The 24,255-nt window shown below is 46.7% G+C and overlaps 1 protein-coding gene across 1 annotated transcript in view; it reads right to left on the bottom strand.

Moving 5' to 3' along the window:
• RAD17 (RAD17 checkpoint clamp loader component) overlaps positions 1 to 24,255 on the bottom strand; it is a 416,585-nt gene that overhangs the window by 116,122 nt on the left and 276,208 nt on the right. The window contains exon 11 of the mRNA XM_086960823.1: positions 9,883 to 10,080. Within this exon, the coding sequence (XP_086816949.1) occupies positions 9,883 to 10,080 (198 nt within the window). The remainder of the gene's footprint in view (positions 1 to 9,882; positions 10,081 to 24,255) is intronic.

The raw sequence follows: 24,255 nt of genomic DNA, 5'->3' as shown, positions 1-24,255 counted from the left end.
CAGAGAGTCCGCCTCCCCCCGTTCCGTTCCGCGGCCACCGAAGTCATCTGCGGCGTACCACAAGGATCCTCACTCAGCCCCACCCTCTTCAACGTCTACATGAGCCCCCTCGCAGCCATCGCTCGCCGACACAACCTCAACATCATCTCCTACGTTGACGACACCCAGCTGATCCTCTCCCTCACCAACGACCCCGCCACCGCCAAAGCCAACCTCCAGGAAGGAATGAAAGACGTCGCAGAATGGATGAAGATCAGCCGCCTGAAACTGAACTCAGACAAGACGGAAGTCCTCAACCTAGGACCATCTCCCTCTGCCTGAGACGACTCCTGGTGGCCCCCTGCCGTGGGCACCGCACCCAAACCAACGGACCACGCACACAACCTGGGCTTCATCCTGGACTCCTCCCTCACGATGACCAAGCAAAAGAACGCTGTCTCGTCATCCTGCTTCAACACCCTGCGCATGCTCGGAAAGATCTTCCGGTGGATCCCCACCGAAACCAGGAAGACGGTCACCCACACAACTCATCCTGGACATCCCTCGCCGCAACCACATCTCTGCCCACCGGAAAGACCTGCACTGGCTCCCCGTCAACAAGAGGATTACGTTCAAACTCCTCACCCACGCACATAAGGCTACCCACAACACAGGCCCAAAGTACCTCAACAGCCGCCTCACTTTCTACACACCCACCTGCCAGCTCCGATCTGGCAACCTCGCCCTCGCCTCCGTCCCACGATTTCGGAAATCCACCGTCGGAGGAAGATCCTTCTCCTACCTGGCAGCCAAGACATGGAACTCCTTCCCCACTCGCCTACGGCTGACCCCAGACCATCTCTCCTTCAGGAAACAACTCAAGACCTGGCTGTTCGAGCAGTAGCAACAGTTTTTTTTTTTAATGAGTTTTATATAGCGCAAACTAGACCAAAAGATATCAGGTATCAGAGCGGTTTACATGAGCACCAGTTTCGTTACAGATGGACACATTCATGTTTGTTAGGCAGGAAGAGATTAAGTGACTTGCCCAGAATCACAGGATGTTAAGGGTCGTTGCAGAGACTCGAACCCAGTTCCCCAGCTTCAAAGTCGACCGCTCTAGCCATAAGGTTACATCCTCGCCCCAGGTTTCCCTTTATGAGTTGAAGCAAAAGCAACAAAAAGTTGTTCTGTTTTGCGAAAGTCTTCTTTTCTATCAATATAATACAATAATGCTCTTTTCTTTTGACATGTAATGCATGTAGAGCTCTTTCTGCTACAGAATCCGGTTGAGGGAAGAAAACAGGTAACTCAGCTGATTGGTGAATATGAAATGCAGAGACTACTTTAGGAAGGAGCTTTGTGTTAGTATGAAGAACCACTCTGTCTCGATGGAGTTGGAAAAATGGTTCTTCTATGGTTAATGCCTGAAGCTCAATGACCAGTCTTATTGAAGTGATAGCAATCAAAAAAGCCACCTTCCAAAAAAGAAGTTGCAGTGGACAATTTCGCAATGGTTCAAAGGTGGACCCATAAGTCTTGTTAGAACAATATTAAGGTTCCATACAGGTGAGGGTGGAAGGTTTGGTGGTATCACTCTTAAGTCCTTCCAAAAAGGCTTTAATTACTGGTACTTTGAACAGAGATAAGTGTTGTCTGTTTTGAAGATATGCAGCCACTGCTGCAAGGTCTAGGCGTATGAAGGTGTATGAAAGGCCTGCACGTTGTAGATGAACAAATGATTTGTTGTATAGAAGCACCTAGTGGTTCAATTGTTTGGTTATTTACAATAAATAACAAACCTTTTCCACTCTGCTACTTAGCATGCTCTAGTGGAAGGTTCTGTTGCTTCTTCAAGAATTGGCATGCAATCTGATGGAAGACTTCGGTATCCAAATTCTATGACTTCAGGAGTCAAATCGCTAGGTTGAGCTCCTTGGGATTTGGATGTCTGATTTCTCCAGGGTTCTGAGTGAGAAGGTTTGAGGTGGGGTGAAGCTTCTGGTATAAAACTACAGAAAATGTCAGTAGTGTGGTGAACCATTGTGGACGAGCTCATGTGGGAGCTATCAAAATGAGGGTGAGAGATGTTTGCCTGAGCTTTCGAACCAGATATGGAAGAAGCAGGAAAAGCGGAAAAGCGTAAGCATATATCCCTGACCAGTTTATCCACAGGGCACTGCCATTGGATAGAAGGTATGGGAACCTGGAGGCGAAGTTGGGGCATTTTGAGTTCTGAGCTGTTGCAAAGTGATCTAATTGTGGAAATCCTCAATTTTGGAAGTAGGGAAGGAGGCTTGGGGGTGGAGTTCCCACGTGTGGACTTGCTGCTGCATCCTGCTGAGGAGGTCGGAAATTCGTTGTCCGTCCCAGGAAGGTGTTCTGTCAGCAGTTGGATCAGTGATTTGGCCCAATGCCTAATGGTCCAAGAGTGGTGTGATAACTGTCAAGAGTGTGTCCCCTGTTTTTGTACATAGTTGTCATATTGTCTGTCCGGACTAGGACAACTTTCACTATCTGATGAGGTAGAAATGCTTTTAGCGGTAGGTGAACAGCTAGAAGCTCTGGGTTATTGACATGGAGACTCTTGTGTTTGGTATCCCATAGACCCTGAAGTATTAGACTCAGTTGATGGACAACCCACCCTGTAAGGGATGCATTTGCTGTGAGCACGATTTGTGGAACAGCGTCGATAAAAAGAGGACCTTTTGATACGTTTTGTGTTCCATCACTGCAGAGAGCGATGGGTTCGTCTGTCTACCAACACTAGATCTTTTAGTTGACACTGTGATTGAGTCCATTGACATGCTAAGCATTCTTGTCGAGGACGCATGTTTAATCTTGCATGAGGTACTATGGGAATGCATGATGCCATCTTCCCTAAAAGCTGCATGAAAGTTCTTACTGTTAGATACTGATTGCTTTGAAATTGTATCAGCAGTGTTTGAAAATTGTGAATTCTGGCTGCACTGGGATAAGCTAAACCTGTTTGAGGGTTCAGCATATCTCCTAGATAGGGTTGCAGCTGTACAGGTTGGAGAGGGTATTTTTGCCCGTTAACTCTGAATCCCAATTGATGAAGAAGATTTATAGTAATTTGAGTGTGTTGTAAACACTTCAGATGTGTGTTGGCTTTGATGAGACAACTGTCTAGATATGGGAAGATATGAATTTGTTGCCTTCTTAGATGAGATGGTACTACTGCTAAACATTTGGTGAATATTCTAGGTGCAGTAGTTACTCTGAATTGGAATACTTTGAGTTGATAGTGTTTTCCTTCTACCACAAATGTGAGGTATTTGCGATGTGCTGGCTGAATAGCGATGTGAAAATATGAGTCCTTTAAGTCTAGTGTTGACACAAAGTCACCTTGCTGTAAGAGGCAACAAGTGTGATCATCTGGAAGTGTTCTGACAGTATGTATAAGTTTAGCGGTCTGAGGTCTAATATTGTTTATAGAGAATGGTCCTTTTTGGGGGGATTAGGAAGTAAAGCGAATTAACCCCTGATCCATGGTGTTGCATTGGAACTAGTTCTATAGCTCCTTTTGTTAAAAGAGCGTGTACTTCCTGTTTGAGCAGTTGATGGTGATCTGAAGAGTATTTGTGAATGTGAGGTGGAATATTGGGAGGATTGAAGAGAGTTCCAGGCAATAACCATGTTGAATACTGTCCAACACCCATTTGTCTTATGTTATTGATTGCAAAATGGGAAGAAATTGATGCAGTCTTCCCCCAACAAGTGTACGATGATCGGGCGGAATTGTTATGAAGTCACTACTTGTTGGGAGAAGGAGAGGTACGTGTTGGCGTACCTCTAACTCTGCCTTTAAAATTGTTTCGTCTGTAAGCAACTTTGTAAAATCCTATAGAGGTGGAGGATTGATTGTATGGTTTATAGGAAAATGTTTTGGTATCTGCCGAGGTACTTTTTGAGCCTCCTCTATAAAAAGAGTCGCAAAAGGAGCCATTGTTAGAGGGTGGCTTTAAAGCTCCCACAGATTTTGCCACCTTAATGTCCTTTTTCATTTTGTCAAGTGATTCATCCTCTTGAGGACCAAAATATGTTCCTTATCAAATGGGGGCATTAAGTATTGACTGTTGTACCTCTGGTTTAAATCCAGAGATTCTTAACCATGCATGTCTTCTAAAGAGAATACGAGTGATAACTGCTCTTGCTGCCGTATCAGCAGCATCTAACACACACCTAATAGAGAAACTGGAAATTACGATAGTTTTCACACCTGTACTATTTCCTGTCCTCTTTTCTTAAGCACCTCTGGGAGATTTTGGAGTAAGTCTTCCATTTTGTCCCAGTGGGCCCTTACGTACCTAACCAAAATTTCTTGTGTATTGGCTATGCTCCAATGGTTGGCTGATTGTGAAGCCACCATTTTGCCTGAGGCATCTATTAACTTGGACTCCTTGTCTGTAGGTGGTGCATCACTTGAAGTTTGTGAATTTGCTCTTTTACGAGCATTGGTCACGACTAAGGAGTCTAAAGGAAGCTGGCTCCTTATAAAAATTGGGTCAGATGGTGGCGAATTTTTATTCACCCTAGGTGTTCTAATACGGGCCCTTACTGGATCTTTAATAAAATCTTCAGCATGCCTCATCCATGCCGCATCCAGGCGGCTGCAGCAAAATTGGCACTCTCCCGAGAGCGAAGATCCTCCACCACCCGTGCTCTGGCCGATCTACACTGGCTACCTGTACATCAGAGGATCCTTTTTAAATCCCTATGCACTGTGTTTAAGGCATTGCATGGGATGGGCCCCCGACCACTCCAGAACAAATTTAAGTGGTACGAACCTACTCGGTCCCTTCGTTCCTCCTCATCCAACCTCATCAGCATGCCCAGGATTAGGAAAACCACCTGCGGCGGCAGAGCCTTCAGCATAGCGGCAGCTCATCTGTGGAATACATTACCTATTGATATCAGGAAAACAGATGATCTGATGGCCTTTCGAAAAAAGGTGAAAACGTGGCTCTTCCCTAAAATCTAACTCCAACTCATGAGATTCCCTCTGCCCATGATGCACAGCGTTTACTAGCTATATGAATCAAAGCACTAGGATGCCCGTAGGGTTGCAGAGCGCTCTATAAATAAATAAATACTCTTTAAAATAGGTAACAACTGTGCTGTTTTATGTGTGGTTCCTAAAGTTTCATATGAGAAATCTTCTTCCTAAGATTCCTTGTGTAATGTGAATCTATGGTATGTGGCTGTACTGCCAATTAACTCCTGATTTGAAGTGTTATTATCAGGAAGGGAAGGTTTAGCTGCGTATAGATCTGTGTCTGTAGGAGGATCTGTACTGTAATCATCCCATTGATCTGGTGGTGGTTGTACATAAGGATCAGGATCTGAACAAGGAGAGCCCTGTGGCGCGATATCTAGAGGGTCTAATGGTGGTATAATAGGTACTGGTGAACATGGTGGAGGGGTATGAGTAATGGGGTGAATGGGGCTAGTATACATGTCCTCCTTTTTCTTTAGAGGGATATTATATCCTTCGTCTTGTTTCCTTTTGGAGGATGTTATCAATGGCTTTGCTGTAATATGTCCAGTGTCTGGATTTATATATACTTTTGTTTGGTTTGGATCCAGCTTTTGTTGCATATTTTCCAGAATTGGCCCTGTAGGCTTTTAAGGAGTATTTTTATGTCTCAGCGCTGAAATTTTCGGTGCTGAGCTGGATTTGTGCTTGTCTTTCGGAACAAATGTTTTAGGTGCAAAGGATGTGGTGTCATGATGAGAGCATGAGTCATAAGGCTTGATGTGCACTTTCAGTGCCGAGCCAGAGAGTGGGGCATTCGAAGCAGAGTCTCGGTTCCTACCATGGCCGGATGCCAGTGGTGGCCCGGGAGCCTTATGTTTAATTGAAGTAGGTATCGTGGGCAAAGGGGCTTTGGAACGTACTGCACCTTGACCGGCAAGCATATCATGGAACTCAAGTTCAATCTCCAGCTTGGATTCAGCGATGGAGTCTTGGACGGAGAAGGCCTATTCTTCTTCCACTGCACATGCTTCCATCTCTTCCTGCTCAATGTCTTTTCCGAATATATCGGGTGAATTTGATATTTTTTGCTGCATTTCTTTCTGTGGAGCCCGGCAGTCTCAGAGTGTCTTTGAGCGAAATAAGCGCCAGGCATCACAGTCTTCTTCCTTGTGCTTCGGAGAAAGGCACAGGTTACAGACTTTGTGAAGGTTGGTGTGCAGATATTTGTAGTGGCATCGAGGGCAAAATTGGAATGGAGACCGTTCCATCGGCAGATTACTCAATGGTGTTTGTTCGAGTAGAAGTGAAATAAAACAGGCTAGGCCCGAAGGCCGCAGTTGGAGTTTTCTCAATCCAACCAAGTGATTTTTTTCAATTTTTTGACATGCAGGATGAGAAAGCGTCCGAAACAATACTGATGCAGGTACAGCAGGTTGCCAACCGAAGGGATCCCAATGAACGGGCTCAAACCAGAACACAGCAAACCAAATCTGAACCCAATGGGGTTAAAAACTATCTAACAATGGAGTCGATAACTATGCGCAATATCACTGAAAGGAGGAGTCATCCTACCTTGTGAGTGGAAAAGACTTCTTTGAAGAAAAACAACTTGCAAACATCCGGACTCAACACTAGATGGCAGGAGTATGCAAAGCCTGTATATCTACAGCACACATGCCTCAGACCCTTTTGTTACCAAAGGTATCCAGCCTCTTGGATTTCCTATCCAGTAGAGAGGGTTTAATCCTGGAAGTAAAGGCTTGCACCACCAAGCTCTCCAGAGCCGAGTGCAAGTTAAGGAAATTGGGGTCCCCAGGAGTATGGTGATGGCTGAGGGCAATTTTCCTGTGCACAGGAGCCCCAGTACACAGGAGCCCCTGTAAAATGCTTGGACCAGGCCCAAATTGTAAGGGCTTCATTGAAAGGGAGTAGGGACTTAGAAGGGGTGACTCCCAGCTGTAGCAAATCCGTGAAGACGTTCATCTTGACTGTCACCATGGGCAACTGAAGGTCCAAAACCTCAGCCACCTTACGCACCACCACTGCAAAAAAGGCTGCCTCCTCCATAGGAACGTTAGGAGGACAGACCAGATCAATGTAAGGTGAGGTGTCTAACAGACTTGCCTCCACCAGTTCCTTGACCAGTTGACCTGTTCCCCATCGGAGGGCTGACATTCATAAGGGTTCAGAGACTCCTCCCAATCGTCTCCATCTCCAGGCCTATCAAACAAATAGGGCACTGGCTCAGATCTAGGAAGCATGGGCCCGATCGGTGTCATAGCTGGGCAATGCTCATCCAGCTCAGTGTCGACGTCGGGAATAACAATGGGATGGTGCTGATTAGGGAATCTGGCACCGTAGGCACTGTAGTGGGCGCCGAGGAAGGTCTTGGTGCGTGGGTCCAGGGGGGCCCCTCCCACACCCGTAGGGACCGAAGGCGCACCCGATGAGCCAGGCAGCCCAAACTTGAGGAAGTTGCCCTCACAGAACACAGTCAACTGGGTGCGGGTTGCTCTGGCTCAGGGAAAGTCAGGGAAGAATAACGCAGACAGGGGGACAGGTTCCACCGGCTCGCAGGGCCTAGAGTGGCGACGCTCCAGTGTCCTTAAGAACACTTCAAAGAATACTGCACACTCAGACCCCTCTTCAACTTCTTGGATTTCTTATGCTTATGAGACTTTCCTGACTATGACCATTGGGAAGGGCTTGGTACACAGTGCCGAGACCTTTGGCGCAATCCAGACCTCTAGCGTTGCGGAGTCGACTGACGTCGAGTGGTGAGGAGAGGAAGCACTCCCCTTCCACCTTCGGGTGCATGACTCGGCAATCCTCGCAGGTCTTGGAGTCATGTCAAGCACCAATAACACACCAAGTGGGAGTCTATGATCAACATTTGTCTGTGACAGGATCCACATGGTTTGAAGCCATCCGGTTTCTTGGGTGACATACCTCCCAACAGGAGAACATTTTTCAAAATAAATTCAACAAAACGTTGAAAGCCAGTCAAAAAGTGACTGAGGTGTTGCTCAGACAGGATCAGCGCTATCTGGTGCGGAAAGCAAAGAACTGATGTCATCTCGCAGGGAAGGCACCTATACAGGTACCACACAAGGCAACTTAGGTGCAGACAACGCTGAGTTGAATGACGCCACCTACCGGCATGCAGGAGAAATGCTACAAAATCTTCCGGATTCAGTCTGATGTCTGAAGAATACTTTAACGTAAGGAATCTTCGGCTAGAAGTCCGTTTCAGATTACTAGGAGGTATCAACATCTTGATCATCTCCACCGTTTTCATCAGGGATTGTGACAGAAAGCGCTTATCCAATAGTGGGGATATGTTACCTGCCCAAACCTGTGAATCACTGTTGGCTATGAATATCCGTAGGTACCTTAAGTGCACAAAAGTAACCCTTGTGGTGAAGTATGAGCCTCAATAACCAACATCTGTCACTTTGGTGCTGGAAACATGCATGATCTAGCCAAATTCACTGGCAGCCCTGCATAAACCACAAAGCCATTCAGTATCAGTTCTGCACATGAATCAAACTGATTTGGAGCAATTAAATATAGGAGAAAGTCATCTTTGTATTAAGAAACATAGGCCTCCAAAACAAGGCCCACTGGGAACCCCTAATAACTTCATCCTGCCAGAGCCTTCCTATTTGGATTCTATAGCCAAGTAAGGGAAACAAAGGGCAATCATGTACAGAACTGCATCCAATATGAAAGAAGCAGTGATTTAGGTTCTTACAATAGGGAACAAATGCAAAGACGGTCAGGCCCATTATCATGGGAGTGTGGAGAAGGAATAAAGTACCTGGTCAAGTTGACAAGGAATACATTGAAGACTATTAGGAGGACAGCAGGGAGCAAAGATATTGAGTGTATTGTTTGTAGGTCGTGTGAGACTGGAGGGTCACATAGCTAAGGAGAAAATAGTTTGAAAACCGGACTCAAATCTCACGTTCCCCTTCTACAGTGTCACCTTTGCTTCTTATGGCAAGCAAAGTACAACAAAATATAATGAAGATTCTCATGGTCTTCTCTATGATTTCACTTATGTGGCTAAACATTAAACACTGAAACCTTAAAATAAAAATTCAGCAATTGACTCAGCTCCCAGTGAGAGTAGCTCATTCAATAACAATTAGCTCTTAATGATCCTAAGTCTCTCTCACTCCAGAGAGGAAAGACTTGGAAAGAGTGCACAAGGTCACTCCTGTCCCACTCTGGTGAATTTACTGCACTGCACAATTTTTATTCCGAAACAAATTCAGATGACAAACACCCCCTCATTCTCAAGTTAACAAAAGACAACTTCTGTGGCATGACTACTACTGTTGTTTCCAAGCACCAAAAAATAATTTTACTTCAAGTACAAATTATACTTTCTGTACCCGTCCATCATGTTCTACAGTGGGATTAACTTTTGGTAGAGAAAACACGTTTAATTTAATTTTATAAACAGCCATTACTTTAGTGTTCCTAAACTATGTAGCACTGTTAAAAACATAACTACCTGGTGCAGTAACAGGCATTTTATGAAATATGATTCTTGCTGAAGACAGTCTCATTTTCATCTTCCCAAGACTTTAAATTGCATCTAATATCTTTAAACAGATGAGGCAGAGCAACATTGAAAAGAGGTTACAGACAGTTCTAGCTTCTGTATGATTAATGAAGTGTAATGACTACTAGAAAAAAACTCCAAACTATTTAAAAACCTTTAAAAAATATTTTCCTTCATGGAAGTTCAAATGTTCTGTTTGCAGCCAGTACAGAAGAAACTGCACATTGAGAATTGCTATTGAAAATTTCGCTGAAATAAAATGTTTTAAGTGTTAATATTGTGATTTAAAAGTGCATAATAAATACAGCCAAATGAATAAGCTACTTACGTTTAAAGTGCAGTATTTTGCCCAAAGCTCTGAACAAGAAAAGAGATACATCTTTTCCACCTATAGCTTGGAGGTCGTCTTGTTTTCCTTTAACTTTCTCAGTCTTATTTTGTTGCTTTGGAACAGATGATGCAGCAACAGCTTTAGAAGAATGTTTCACTCTCTTCTTTGAAAAAATATTTTCTTGTGAGGAGCCATCTGAAACAAAATAATCAACAATTACCACCAGATATACCTCTTTACTATGTTACATGCACTTAGCTACAACAGCCAGATCTAGTTAAGACACTAGTGAGATCCGAAAAAGAGGCAGTACCTCAAACTTTTAAATGATGCAAAGTAAAAGATAATATTTTAAACAGAGTGAATAAAAATAATACTTAGAACGAAAGTGTACAAAGACATTTGTGCTAAACTGAAAAAGTTAGGGAAAAAAGATTTTAACATTTGAACCTTAAGAACAGAATATGTAAAAAATGTGAAGTGGGCAATAACAAAAGCAAATTTGCTCTTAATAGTCCACTGTAGGTACTCATAAATTTACATTAGCTAAGTTTCTCTTAAGTGACAAAAGTAACAGAACAAGATACCCTCACGGGTGATTGTGTGCTTTAGAAATACACAAAACATAATATTGTTTCTATCTGCATTTTTCTTATTGATAAACAGTGCATCTAGAAGAAGCAACGTATATAGAGCATTTATAAGACATGTGGATAAAAATAAGCAATTGCAAGCATCAACCGTTAAGACAATGCAGTGGGGCACATAGTTGAACATTATAAGATGGGAGAATTGTATTGAAATAATAGGAGAGTGCTACCATGCAACACTAATAATATTAAAAATAGTTGAAAAGCAGGGAAGAGCATTATAGACACAATAGTCTCCAGAACAAAATCAATGGAGGGGAATACATTGATAGAAATTGAGAACACTTTACAAGAATCCCATGGACACCTACCTCCTGTGTTTTAAGGACACTGCGTCACCATTACGAAGCCTTCAATATCTTACAACTTGAAAGAATGAACCTGCCACAATGTTCTATCCTTGTGCTGCACACCATGAATTACCATTCTACCCTTACATTCTGCACAGCCTCAGACATGCAGTGCAAACCCTCGGCTATACAGTGCACAGATTCAGACATGGCCTGCAAGCGCCCACGAATACCCTGCACACCCGAACCGTGCCCTGCATATCTTCGGTTCCCCCTGAGCACTTTCAGTCGCTACCTGAGGACGTTCACACATACCCTGTAACCCTTAACTCATGTCCGGCAAACCTTCAGCCATGCCCGCCAAACATTCAGCAACAATCAATGATGCTTTAAACACGATCAGCAGTGTTTAATTCTAAACTATATAGCTCTAGTAGTGCTCACTAATGCTTTGCACCCTTTAAACCAGACCAAGGGCACATCTAGTTCCACCCACACTCTACAGAGCTCTGCCAGACTGAGAAGCACGGATGCCCTCTGCCTGTTCCTGCCCATGTTCTACACCATTTTAGTCATGTACTGCATAGGAAACGAATAATAAGTAACTTACCTTTGGTAACAATATTTCTGGTGAATAACCCATCTACCAGCACATTTCTCACTTTGTTCATTTCCTGAGGTGCCAGACTGGATCCAGAAAAGTTAAAACAGCTCTCTTTAGCTGCTATGCCATAGCTCCAAATACTCAGGTACCTGCCAGAATGTGATGCCACAAAGCTGTACATAGTGCCATACTGGCACTCAGTTTCCATCATTTTTTCCATATCATTAGTAACAAACAAAGATAACGAAATAGACAGAAATGCAAAGCAGAGAAACGTACTTGAAACCTTACTAAACAACAATCCTCCTCCTAATGGGAAGATGGGTGGGTAATCTGCAGGCAGATTATGCACCAGAAATATCATTACTAAAGGTATGTTTTTCGACTGCTGCATACTTCTACCTGCAGATTCCTCATCTCATGAATCAATACTACAGCAACATAGAGAAACCAAAACATTGCCTTTTCAGTTTAATACACTATAAAGTTAGTCAATCAATCAATCAATCAAGGCATTTATAGAGCGCACTACTTACCCGGAGGGTCTCAAGGCGCTTGGGGGGGGGGGGCTGCCGCTACTGCTCGAACAGCCAGGTCTTGAGTTTCTTCCTGAAGGAGAGGTGGTCTTGGGTCAGGCGAAGGTCGGTCGGGAGGGTGTTCCAGGTCTTGGCGGCCAGGTAGGAGAAGGACCTTCCTCCTGTTGTCGCTCTTCGGATGCGGGGGACGGCGGCGAGGGCGTGGTTGGTCGATCGGAGGTGGCGTTTGGGAGCGCAGAAGTTGAGGCGGTTGTTGAGGTAGCTCGGGCCTTGGTCGTATAGGGCTTTGTGTGCGTGGGTGAGGAGACGGAAGGTGATTCTCTTGTTGACGGGGAGCCAGTGCAGGTCTCTCAGATGTCCGGAGATGTGGCTGCTCCGGGGGATGTCGAGGATGAGTCTGGCTGAGGCGTTCTGGATCCGCTGGAGTCTCTTCTGGAGCTTGGCGGTGGTTCCGGCGTAGAGGGTGTTGCCGTAGTCCAGTCGGCTGGTGACGAGGGCCTGGGTGACGATCTTCCTGGTCTCGGTGGGGATCCACCGGAAGATCTTCCGTAGCATGCGCCAGATGTTAAAACAGGACGCGGAGACGGCGTTGACTTGTCTGGTCATGGAGAGGGAGGAGTCCAGGATGAAGCCCAGGTTGCGTGCGTGGTCTGTCGGTTTGGGTGCGGGGCCCAGGGCGGGGGGCCACCAGGAGTCGTCCCAGGCGGAGGGCGAGGAGCCCAGGATGAGGACTTCCGTCTTGTCTGAGTTCAGTTTCAGGCGGCTGGTCGTCATCCACTCGGCTACGTCTTTCATCCCTTCGTGGAGGTTGGTTCTGGCGGCGGCGGGGTCGTTGGTCAGGGAGAGGATCAGCTGGGTGTCGTTGGCGTAGGAGATGATGTTGAGGTTGTGTTGGCGTGCGATGGCCGCAAGGGGGCTCATGTAGACGTTGAAGAGGGTGGGGCTGAGCGAGGAGCCCTGAGGAACGCCGCAGATGACTTCCGTGGCTGCAGATCTGAACGGTGGTAGGCGGACTCTCTGTGTCCTTCCAGCGAGGAAGGAGATGATCCACTCCAGTGCCTTCTCCTGGATTCCGATGTTGCTGAGGCGCTGCACTAGGGTGCGGTGGCAGACAGTGTCGAACGCCGCGGAGAGGTCTAGGAGGATGAGGGCCGCTGTTTCACCGTTGTCCAGCAGGGCTCGGATGTCATCGGTGGCAGCGATGAGGGCGGTCTCGGTGCTGTGGTTGGCTCGGAAGCCAGACTGTGAGGGGTCGAGGGATCCATTTGTCTCGAGGAAGGCGGACAGCTGCTTGTTGACGGTCTTCTCGATGACTTTGGCTGGGAACGGGAGGAGCGAGATGGGGCGGTAATTCTTGAGTTCGGTGGGGTCCGCTGTTGGTTTCTTTAGTAGAGTGCTGAGTTCGGCGTGCTTCCAGCTCTCAGGGAAGGTGGCGGTGTCGAAGGAGGAGTTGATGATGTCCCGCAGGTGGGGTGCGATGACAGCGTCGGCCTTGTTGAAGACGTGGTGGGGGCACGGGTCGGTCGGGGATCCGGAGTGGATAGAGTTCATCGTGCAGATGGTGTCTTCTGTGTTGATCTGGGTCCAGGCGCTGAGGGTGGTGGTGGGGGGCGTTGGTGCGGTCGTTGGGAGCGTTGTTTGTGGGCTGAAGCTGTTGTGTATGTCCGCGATCTTGTTGTGGAAGTAGGAGGCGAGGGAGTTGCAGAGGTCTTGCGACGGGGTGATGTCGTTGTTTCCGGCGTTGGGGTTGGAGAGCTCTTTCACAATGTTGAAAAGTTCCTTGCAGTTGTGTGCGTTGTTGTCCAGCCGGTCCTTGAATGCTGTTTTCTTGGTGGCGCGGATCAGTTGATGGTGCTTCCGGGTGGCGAGCTTGAGGGTGGTCATGTTGTCCGGTGTTGGCTCCCTTCTCCAGGCTTTCTCGAGGGCTCGGCAGTTTTTCTTGGAGCTCTTGAGTTCGTCGGTGAACCATGGGGCCTTCTTGCTGCCGTGTCTGCTAGGCGGGGTCTTCAGTGGGGCGAGGTCGTCTGCGCAGTTGCTGATCCACTTTGTGAGGTTGTCGGCGGCCTGGCTGGGGTTCGCTGCGCTGGCGGGAGGGTGCTGGCTCAGGGAAGCGGCGAGCTGGTCTGCTGTGATCTTGTTCCAGTTTCTTCGAGCAACCTGTTGCTGGTGGTGGTGGATCGTGGATCTTCTGAAAGTGAAGTGGACGCAGCTGTGGTCCGTCCAGTGGAGTCCGGTGGGGTGGCTGAAGACGATGTCCTTGCTGGATGAGAAGACAGCGTCGAGTGTGTGTCCGGCGAGGTGGGTGGGGGTGGTCACCAGCTGCTTGAGTCCGAGGTTGGCGAGGTTGTCAAGCAGGGTGGTGGTGTTGCGATCGTTGTTGTTCTCCAGGTGGAAGTTGATGTCCCCCAGGAGGATGTAGTAAGCGGTTGGGAGGGCGTGCGGGCTGATGAAGTCGGCGATGTCTTCGCTGAATTGTGTGCGTGGTCCCGGGGGTCGGTAGATGAGGGTGCCTCTGAGGGTGGTTCTGGGGTCCGTGTGGATCTGGAAGTGCAGGTGTTCGGCGGTTGTCAGGGTGTCGTTGGTGTTGGTCGTGATGCGGATGGTGTCCCTGTAGATGATGGCGATGCCTCCTCCCGTCTGGTTGCCTCGGTCTCTTCGGGTGATCTTGTAGCCCTCTGGTATGGCGATGGCGATGCCGGGCGCTGAGGAGTCGTTCATCCAGGTTTCCGTGAGGAAGGCGACGTCAGGATCTGTGGTGTCGAGGAGGTTCCAGAGTTCGATGATGTGTCTGTGGACGGAGCGGGTGTTGAGTAGGATGCACTTGAGGTGGTTGCTGCTGGTGATCGGCTTGGCGGGTGCTGGTGCGGGGCAGGTCCGGATGCAGGAGAAATTGCAGGCGTGACAGCTGAAGGGTCCGTGGGTTCGTCTCGGGGTGGCTCGATAGCATCCCGGGATTCGGCCAGTGTTGAGTGCGTTGAGGGTGGCGGCGTCGTACGTCCGCCGGGTGGGCTGGGGTCCTCGGGGGCCAGGGGTCCTGGCACTGGGCGCGATCCAGGCGCGGACGGGCGCAGACGGGCTTACCTTTGGCGCACAATCGGCGCACAATCGGTGTTCCCGCTGCGCGCGTCCGCTGCGCGGTCGCTCAGGGGGCGTCATAAGAAGGGGGACGGGAGGGCGGGTCTGCTGGGCTGGGCGAGCGGCTGGGCCAATGGGCCGGTGGTGGGCGGGGCCGCAGGGGACCAGCGGCGGGAAAAAGTGGCGAGCGGGCGGCTCTGCTGTGGCTGGGCCGCTCGGGGGTGCTGGGGGGCGACTGAGTCGGTGGCAGGAACAGCAGGCGAGGGAGCAAGGATCAGCAGGCGAGCAGGTGAGGGAGCAAGGGGGTGACCCGGCCTCGAGAGGCACAGTGGTCACTCCCGCGGCAACCAGGCTCTCCCTTTAAGAAGGGGGACGGGAGGGCGGGTCTGCTGGGCTGGGCGAGCGACTGGGCCAATGGGCCGGTGGTGGGCGGGGCCGCAGGGGGCCAGCGGCGGGAAAAAGTGTCGAGCGGGCGGCTCAGTTGTGGCTGGGCCGCTCGGGGGTGCTGGGGGGCGACGGAGTCGGTGGCAGGAACAGCAGGCGAGGCGGTGGCAGGAACAGCAGGCGAGGGGGCAAGAATCAGCAGGCGAGCAGGTGAGGGAGCAAGGGGGTGACCCACCCTCGAGAGGCACAGTGGTCACTCCCGAGGCAACCAGGCTCTCCCTTTAAGAAGGGGGACGGGAGGGCGGGTCTGCTGGGCGAGCGGCTGGGCCAATGGCCTGGTGGCGGGCGGGGCCGGTGGTGGGCGGGGCCGCAGGGGGCCAGCGGCGGGAAAAAGTGGCGAGCGGGCGGCTCAGCTGTGGCTGGGCCGCTCAGGGGTGCTGGGGGGCGGCGGAGTCGGTGGCAGGAACAGCAGGCGAGGCGGTGGCAGGAACAGCAGGCGAGGGAGCAAGGATCAGTAGGCGAGCAGGTGAGGGAGCAAGGGGGTGACCCGGCCTCGAGAGGCACAGTGGTCACATCTTTGTCTACATCTTTGTTTTTAGGTTTTGTCTGAGACGCTGTCGGCGAAATCGATTAACCGGAAAAAAGACACCAAAAAAGTATAATTGGTTGCCTTCCAAGTCACTCTGGTTTCCTTGCTTCTGATTGGTCACAGTCTCCTGCTCCTTTCTGCTTCATCCAGGCTCTTCCATTGTTGGTCAATACAAAAAAGGGGCCCCCTGAAGAAATAGATTTAGGGCAGACAGGCAGGGGAAATAACAAACTTTCAAGACACAGAAGAGAGACTGCCCCAAATATTTAATATAGTGGCTCAATTAGAGTCCCAAATTTTTAAAATGCAGAGGTGAGCTCACTGACACCAGAGACTGGACCACAGTTTTAAGAAAGTACAAAAATTATTTTATTTCTTTTTGATTCAAGGTTTTTCCAATATATGGTTTCATAACAATACAAAATCAATCGGCGTCCAAACAGGATCACAATAAATCATTAAATACACACCCCACATACTCCTGCACTTCTTCAATCAAACGTACAGCAGACACACACATTTCATATCGTCATACATCCTCAGAAGTCAAACATACCCAAACATTCCTCAATCGTGCATGGTTCATCATACTTCCAAGGTCAGATGTAACACAAATATTCTATCCAGATTGTTCTCCCTGGAACAGAGTAGGAGGTCAGATGGCAAAAATATATATCTGGACAGAGTACAAAACATCAACGCGCGTTTCGGTGCAGTGCCAGGTCTAAGGCCACACCTTCATCAGGGCGATCAAAAAGAGAGGGGGGTAGTATGAAGAAGCCACATACAGTCTGAAAAAATGGTTAAAAAAGCAATTTTACAATTTTTCAAGTGTATTTGTAGCCCAAGTCACAATGTTGGTTAATCAAACACATAGATCCAGAGAAATTTCAAAGATATGTCTTGTATACTAGTTCTGGTAAACCACAATGAGCTCAACCATATGCATAGCAAGTTTATTCCATATAATGCAAATACATACCAACAAAGAGCCTCGTAGGCCAGAATCCCAGCGGACCATTAAACATCACACAACAAAATAACATACCTGTACAACATATATGTTTCCATTCGAAAAAAGTAAAAAGCGATGGGGTAGGGAGAGGGGAGGATGTAGGTTCTCAACAGTTAGTTCGTCTTTGTGCCCATAAAGGGTTCACTTCATACAACGAGAGGAAATGAGTCAATACTTACAAGCAACGAGGAAAGAGCAGCTTTCGAAGGATCACGAAACTAGGCTCAAGTTCTATAGTCCTTATAAATAGGGCCTCAACATGGAATAGGGTCACAAAAAGGACCGTAGATTTTCTGAAAATAAAGGGATCCCAAAATTAACAGAATTTACTCTGGCTCTAAGCTTCAGAACTGGATGGCAGAGGCATACCTAGCTCAAGATGGTAAATCAGATTACCGGGAATCAACAGCAACTGCGTCTCGGAGATTTCCTCGTAGTTTTAGCGAGATCACAAAGAATCATGAGGGTAAATCCCAGCCAAAAAGCCAAGCAATGGCAAAGCAAGCGGACACACTCGCAGATTATCGTGTCTCACACCAGGGTCTGCAATAACATAGCATAGAAAAGAGGGGAGAATAAGAAAATACAGCTGTCCCTCAATACACCAGATAGCTTCATCAGGGCCCAAAAATCGCTATTAATAGCCGAATGGTTTACTATCGCTGTGGCTGACCATCGAGGTGGCCCATAATGCCTTGCGTAATAGAAGGCAAAACCCGGAATGGATTTACCTGTTTAACTTTGTGACACCACCATCCGTTTTAGGCAGGTAGCATGGCAGCAAAGGTGAGTTTTCGGTAATTTCCACTCCTAGAAAAACAACAGAGGCGCGATGCAAGTCCGGCATTATAATGTCGGTAAGTGATAAACAGATGCCGGTCCACATTTAGGTGCTATGCCCGAATTAATCTAGATACAGAGAGACAGTTGGCAGCGCAATATCTACATAAACCGATGCGTGCCTGAATGCAACAAACCCAGTGGGGAACCGGGGATCAGTTAATACATTCATTCACCCTTCGATAGCTACCCGCCCATTCGACACAGAGAACCGTCGAAGGGCCGGAGCTCACGGTAGCTACTCCCACCTGATACTGCTACAATTCCACACGTAAAGATCTTTAAACTAAGCGAGGGGCCCGGATGACCTAACACCGTCCCATTACAAATATCCGCCCACGCGCTATCCAGGGAATTGAAAACCATCAACTGCACAGGCTGGCGGGGTACATATACCTGGCCGTTAGAGAGCAGGTTCGTAAAATTTTCACAGTTCCGGCATACATGAAGGTTGGTAGGCGTTCCCGAAGGTAACATGCGAGCCTGCCAAAGGGCTTTAAATACAAAAACACGCGGGACTCAACCACTAATCAGCAGGCCAGGTCGGGAGGGGACTCGGCCACAGAAGAAAACCCGATATGGATCATTCATGCATACAGGTAATTACCCATGTATCAATCTGGCTAAGATCTCGAGACACTCCCATTATGAGCATGAGTGATAAATAACCATTAACGAGAGAGCGGTCTTTCAGGGTTCTATGACCTCAAATCTCAGTTAAAGGTTTGTAGGCGTATCCATTAACATCAAGTCTTATAAAACAAACGAAAAAGGAATTCAGGAAGGAGGAAATAAACAAGAAAGCAAAATACAGTCATTTTAACTCCTACCTAGTTTGAGCCAATAAGCCCATGGTACGCAAATAGGTTATAGCAGAAAGGCAAGTCTAAAAACTTCAACGCAACCTCGCAGGGGTCTCATAAATGGAGCAAAGTCATAAAGGGGGAGCTCACAAGAGAGAACTCACAGACTCAATCAAATAAGAGGCACAGATAACTTATGTAATTGCGTTCTCCCAAGGGCAATGTTCGTTCAGCCCTTTGTTTACAGAGTTGAGAAGAAAGACCCAAAAAACCTCTCTTTTCTTTCTGAGAACTGTGCTGTCCTTCCCAGCAACAGTGCGGACTCTTTCAAGAATGGACCATTTAAGGTCAGATTCAGTGTGTTTGGTGGTAATCCAGTGTTGGACCAGTGGAGCCCCACTTTTTTGGTTCCTAATACTGGATTTATGTTCACTGATCAGATATCTGCATTCACGTTCTGTCTCGCCCACATAGGGCAAACCGCAGGAGCACAGAATAACATAAACTACGTTGGTAGATCGACAGTTACTCATTCCGCTCAGTTTCACATTACGGTTGTCAATCAACAATGTGCTCCCTACCAATGCATGGGAACATGCCTGGCAGGTACCGAATCGGTGGTGCCCTTCAACTGGGGGGAGACCAAGAATACCCATCTGTCTCAACCCTCCTGGAGGTGGTACGACACCGCGTACCAAGTGGTTGCGTAGATTTTTATTTATGCGAAACGCAAAAAGGGGTTTCCGAATCATCTCTTCTTGGTCTCCAATGTTAAGAAGATACCAAAAAGAATTGACCGCCTGTCTCAGTTTATGATTGATGGTTGAATGTTTGGTAATACAAACCAAACGGTCATTAGCCACATGATTTCGATCCTGGAACATGCTTTCCCTGTTATAATACCTGGCACGTTTGAAAGAATCGCAGATCAACCGAGGGGGGTATCCACGTACTGCAAGTTTGGTTTTTAGAACATCGGATTGCTGCAGGAAATCCCTCATTTCCGTACAGTTCCTCTGGAGACGGAGGAACTGACTAAAGGGAATAGAATCCCTTTGGCATCGCGGGTGAAAACTCCCATACTCAAGCAGAGTATTCTTAGCCGTGGGTTTAGTATAAAGTGACACCGATAGTTCGCCCTCGGTGTCCTTAACCCAGACATCTAGAAACTCGATTTTAGAGTTGCTGGAATTCGCCGTAAATTTGAGGTTAGGGTCCGCTAAATTGATCCAAGACACAAATTCATTCAGGGTTGCCTGGTCGCCACACACGAAGAAGATATCGTCGATGAAGCGCGACCAGGCACGCACGTTCTCAAAAAAAAAGGTGCCATTTCGTTGTATATATTTACGTCCTCAAATTTACCCATGTAAAGGCAGGCAACACTGGGGCACAAGAGGCACCCATGCTGACGCCTTGTAACGGATGATAATAATACTCCTTATTGAATTCGAAATAGTTCTCCTAAGACAGTTCAAAATCAGGATAGCGTTCGGCAAATCATTTTGGTTCATAAGGATCTCCTCTAGGACCTGGATGGCCCCATCCTGGGGTATATTTGTATAGAGGGATTCCAGGTCCATGGTCACCAGCAATTCAGTATTGTGCTCAAACGGCATTTTCTCCACTTTAAAAATAAAGTGTCCCGTGTCTTTCACGTATGATCTGAGTTGGTTTACCAGTGGTTTGAGAAACCGGTCAGCATTTTTGGATAATGGCTCCGTGGCCGCCCCGATCTTCGAAACAATAGGTCGCATTGGTGGGTCCATGACATGCTTATGGACTTTCGGTAAGCCATAAATAATCGGCATTCTAGTGAAGGTCGGGGTCAAGTATTCTGCTTCCTTCGTGCAGATGTGACCCTCCTCTACTGCCGAATTGATCAAAGTTAGAATGCGTTGTTTCAAAGCTTCCTCAGGGCATATCATGATTCGCCGATAATGTCTGGTGGATGATAAAAGGGCAGTCATCTTTTCAATGTAGGTGGAAGTATTAAAGACTGCTATCCCCCCACCTTTATCACATGGCTTAATGGTGAGATTCTGATTCTCGCGGAGTTCTCTCAGAGCTGCGTTCTCATTCCTCAATAAGTTATTAGTTGGTTTAGGGAAAAATTTGGTCAATTTTTCCATTTTCTTAATAACCGCTTTCTTGAAAATCCTTACCTCAGGCCCCAGAAGATCCAGACTGGGGGTGAAGTTGGATGGCGGTTTAAACCCGAGAGGTTCTCAGAATCCAAAAGAGTGGGACGAGATGAAAAGAATTTTTTAAGACGAATCTTCCGGAAGAAAGAATGAAGGTCTTAGTTGAACTCAAAAGGATCCAAGTGGGTAGAAGGGACAAATGAGAGGCCTCTGGAAAGTAAGGTCATTGAGTCCAGGTAGATGTTTCGATCTGACAAATTGAAGACCGGGATGGTATTTAGGTTCTCCAATACTGGTTGTTTCTTGTCTGTATATAGCTTTGTGGACGAGCCTGTCCCTGACCCTGATGGAATTGTCTTACTTGGGGGGTCCGATTCCTTGATCTGAAGTTGCCCCTGCGGTTCCCTAAAAAAGGATCCTGTACTTGAGGTCTATCAAACGAGTCTTGTCTTTGATGATAGTGGGTATTATAATTGGGATCATAGTTGGAGGCACCTTCACAATCTGAATATGTCGTATCAGAAAAGGTATTAACTCTTCTGTTTCCCCAACGAGAATTTCCCTGATTCCGGTCGGTACTATCCGAGTTGGCATTAAATTGGGGGGTCAGATAGGGGTAGGCTCTTTCCTGAGAAAAAAGTCTGACATCTTTCCTAAATTTTTCCATTTTTCGTTTCAATAGATATTCCGCAAAGGAGTCTAGTTCCAGACTAATTTCCTCCAATTTCTTTTTTCCTAGGTCAACCGCATTGTCCTTTTTGAATTTCTCTTCGAGTTCCTCGATTTCTTTTGCTAACAGGGACAATACTTCACGTGCTGTCTCGATTGTAAGAACTATGTAGTCTCTAGAACATCTGTTCGAAATTAAAGCCCACTTTTCCAAGAAATGTCTGAGTTCAACAAAGAGACCAGCAATGTTCCTAACTCTCAATCCTATCGGAATAGTTCCATCTTTAAGATAGTCAAGCATAAATTTAGCGTGGGCTTCTGTTCGTAAAGATTTATTTTTTAGATTTAAGAGCCTATTCCATTCTCCTTCAATGCCTTAGGAAAGGGTAAACTGATTACCAGCCCCCTCAGTGGCACCGATCATACGGGCGAAATCCTCATTGGAAAAACCGAAGGTTTTAATATTCTCCATGGTGAAAAAAAGGAGGTCAAAGGGATCAGAAAATCAGACAGTGATAAATGGAAGAAACAGCAAACAATTATACTCAACAGCCAATCCACGAAAAACAAAACAAGACAGATACAAAAAGAAGGATACCAAAGAAACACACGTGTATCCACACCAGTCCGCAGGTTCCACTCACGAGAGCTCAATCAACATACCCCACAGCGCAGGGCTGGGAAATATAGTCAATACAAAAAAAGGGGCCCCCTGAAGAAATAAATATAGGGCAGACATGCAGGGGAAATAACAAACTTTCAAGACACAGAAGAGAGACTGCGCCAAATATTTAATATAGTGGCTCAACTAGAGTCCCAAATTTTTACAATGCAGAGGTGAGCTCACTGACACCAGAGACTGGACCACAATTTTAAGAAAGTACAAAAATCATTTGATTTCTTTTTGATTCAAGGATTTTCCAATATATGGTTTCATAACAATAACAATACAAAATCAATCGGAGTCAAAAAAGGATCAGAATAAATCATTAAATACACACCCCATATACTCCTGCACTTCTTCAATCAAACGTACAGCAGACACACAGATTTCATATCGTCATACATCCTCAGAAGTCAAACATACCCAAACATTCCTCAATCGTGCATGGTACATCATACTTCCAAGTTCAGATGTAACACAAATATTCTATCCAGATTGTTCTCAGAGTGGGAGGTCAGATGGCAAAAATATATATCCGGACTAAGTACAAAATGCCAACGTGCGTTGTATTAAGTGAACCCTTTATGGGCACAAAGACAAACTAACTGTTGAGAACCTACATCCTCCCCTCTTTCTTCCCTCTCCCTACCCCATGTCTTTTTACTTTTTTCGAATGGAAACATATATGTTGTACAGGTATATTATTTTGTTGTGTGATGTTTAGTGGTCCGCTGGGATTCTGGCCTACGAGGCTCTTTGTTGTTATGTATTTACATTATATGGAAAAAACTTGCTATGCATATGGTTGAGCTCATTGTGTTTTACCAGAACTAGTATACAAGACATATCTTTGAAATTTCTCTGGATCTATGTGTTTGATTAGCTAACATTGTGACTTGGGCTACAAATACACTTGAAAAATTGTAAAATTGCTTTTTTAACCATTTTTTCAGACTGTATGCGGCTTCTTCATACTACCCCCTTCTCTTTTTGATCGCCCTGATGAAGGTGTGGCCTTAGACCTGGCACTGCACCGAAACGCGCGTTGGCGTTTTGTACTCTGTCCGGATATATATTTTTGCCATCTGACCTCCCACTCTGTTCCAGGGAGAACAATCTGGATAAAATATTTGTGTTACATCTGACCTTGGAAGTATGATGAACCATGCACGATTGAGGAATGTTTGGGTATGTTTGACTTCTGAGGATGTATGACGATATGAAATGTGTGTGTCTGCTGTACGTTTGATTGAAGAAGTGCAGGAGTATGTGGGGTGTGAATTTAATGATTTATTGTGATCCTTTTTTGACTGATTGATTTTGTATTGTTATGAAACCATATATTGGAAAAACCTTGAATAAAAAAATAAAAAAAAGATTTTTGTACCTTCTTAAAATTGTGGTCCAGTCACTGGTGTCTGTGAGCTCACCTCTGCATTGTAAAAATGTGGGACTCTAATTGAGCCACTATATTAAATATTTGGGGCAGTCTCTCTTCTGTGTCTTCCATTGTTGGTCCCTGCATTGAAGCATAAACCTAGTACAGCTTCTTATCTGAGGCCACTGTCCGCTTGCTCCTGAAGGTACTATTTATTTTTTTTACTTTTGGAAATGCACTCTTGAAGTGTGCCTGTCTTCAGTCCATCTCCCACCCCTCCCTAGTGCTGCTACCCCAACGTCCCTTGTGTTGCTTTTCCCTCCCTCATGTTGCTTGCAGCCCCGCACTCCTCTGCTGTCCATGGTTGGTACTCCCACCCTGCTCCCCTGCGCCTCTCGTGCTGCTTCCACCGCGCCCCCATTGTTACTGGTCCCACTACTACCCAGTGTTGCTTCCCCCCTCTTGATGTCCATTGTTGCTGCTCCCTCCCTCCTCCCCTGCAACTCCCTCATGTGGCTTGCCCACTCCCTTCACGTTTTTTAAAAAAATATTGTGCTGCTGTTGGTGTGAAACATAGTTAAAAAAAAAAAGCACTATGACGCAGTAAACAATGACCGCGTTATAGCTCTTTATTCCTTTACTTGAAGAAGTTGCACAGCAGTCAGTGCTGCTGTGCACCATGGTTTAAGTGAAGAAAAAATTATCAGAGCACTTTTTTCTTTAAGCCAT

Source organism: Lissotriton vulgaris, chromosome 3_1 (assembly GCF_964263255.1).
Source record: "Lissotriton vulgaris chromosome 3_1, aLisVul1.2, whole genome shotgun sequence".
Lineage (NCBI taxonomy): Eukaryota > Metazoa > Chordata > Amphibia > Caudata > Salamandridae > Lissotriton > Lissotriton vulgaris.
Note: the sequence above shows the minus strand (reverse complement) of the source record. Positions and strands in the feature narration are given on the sequence as shown.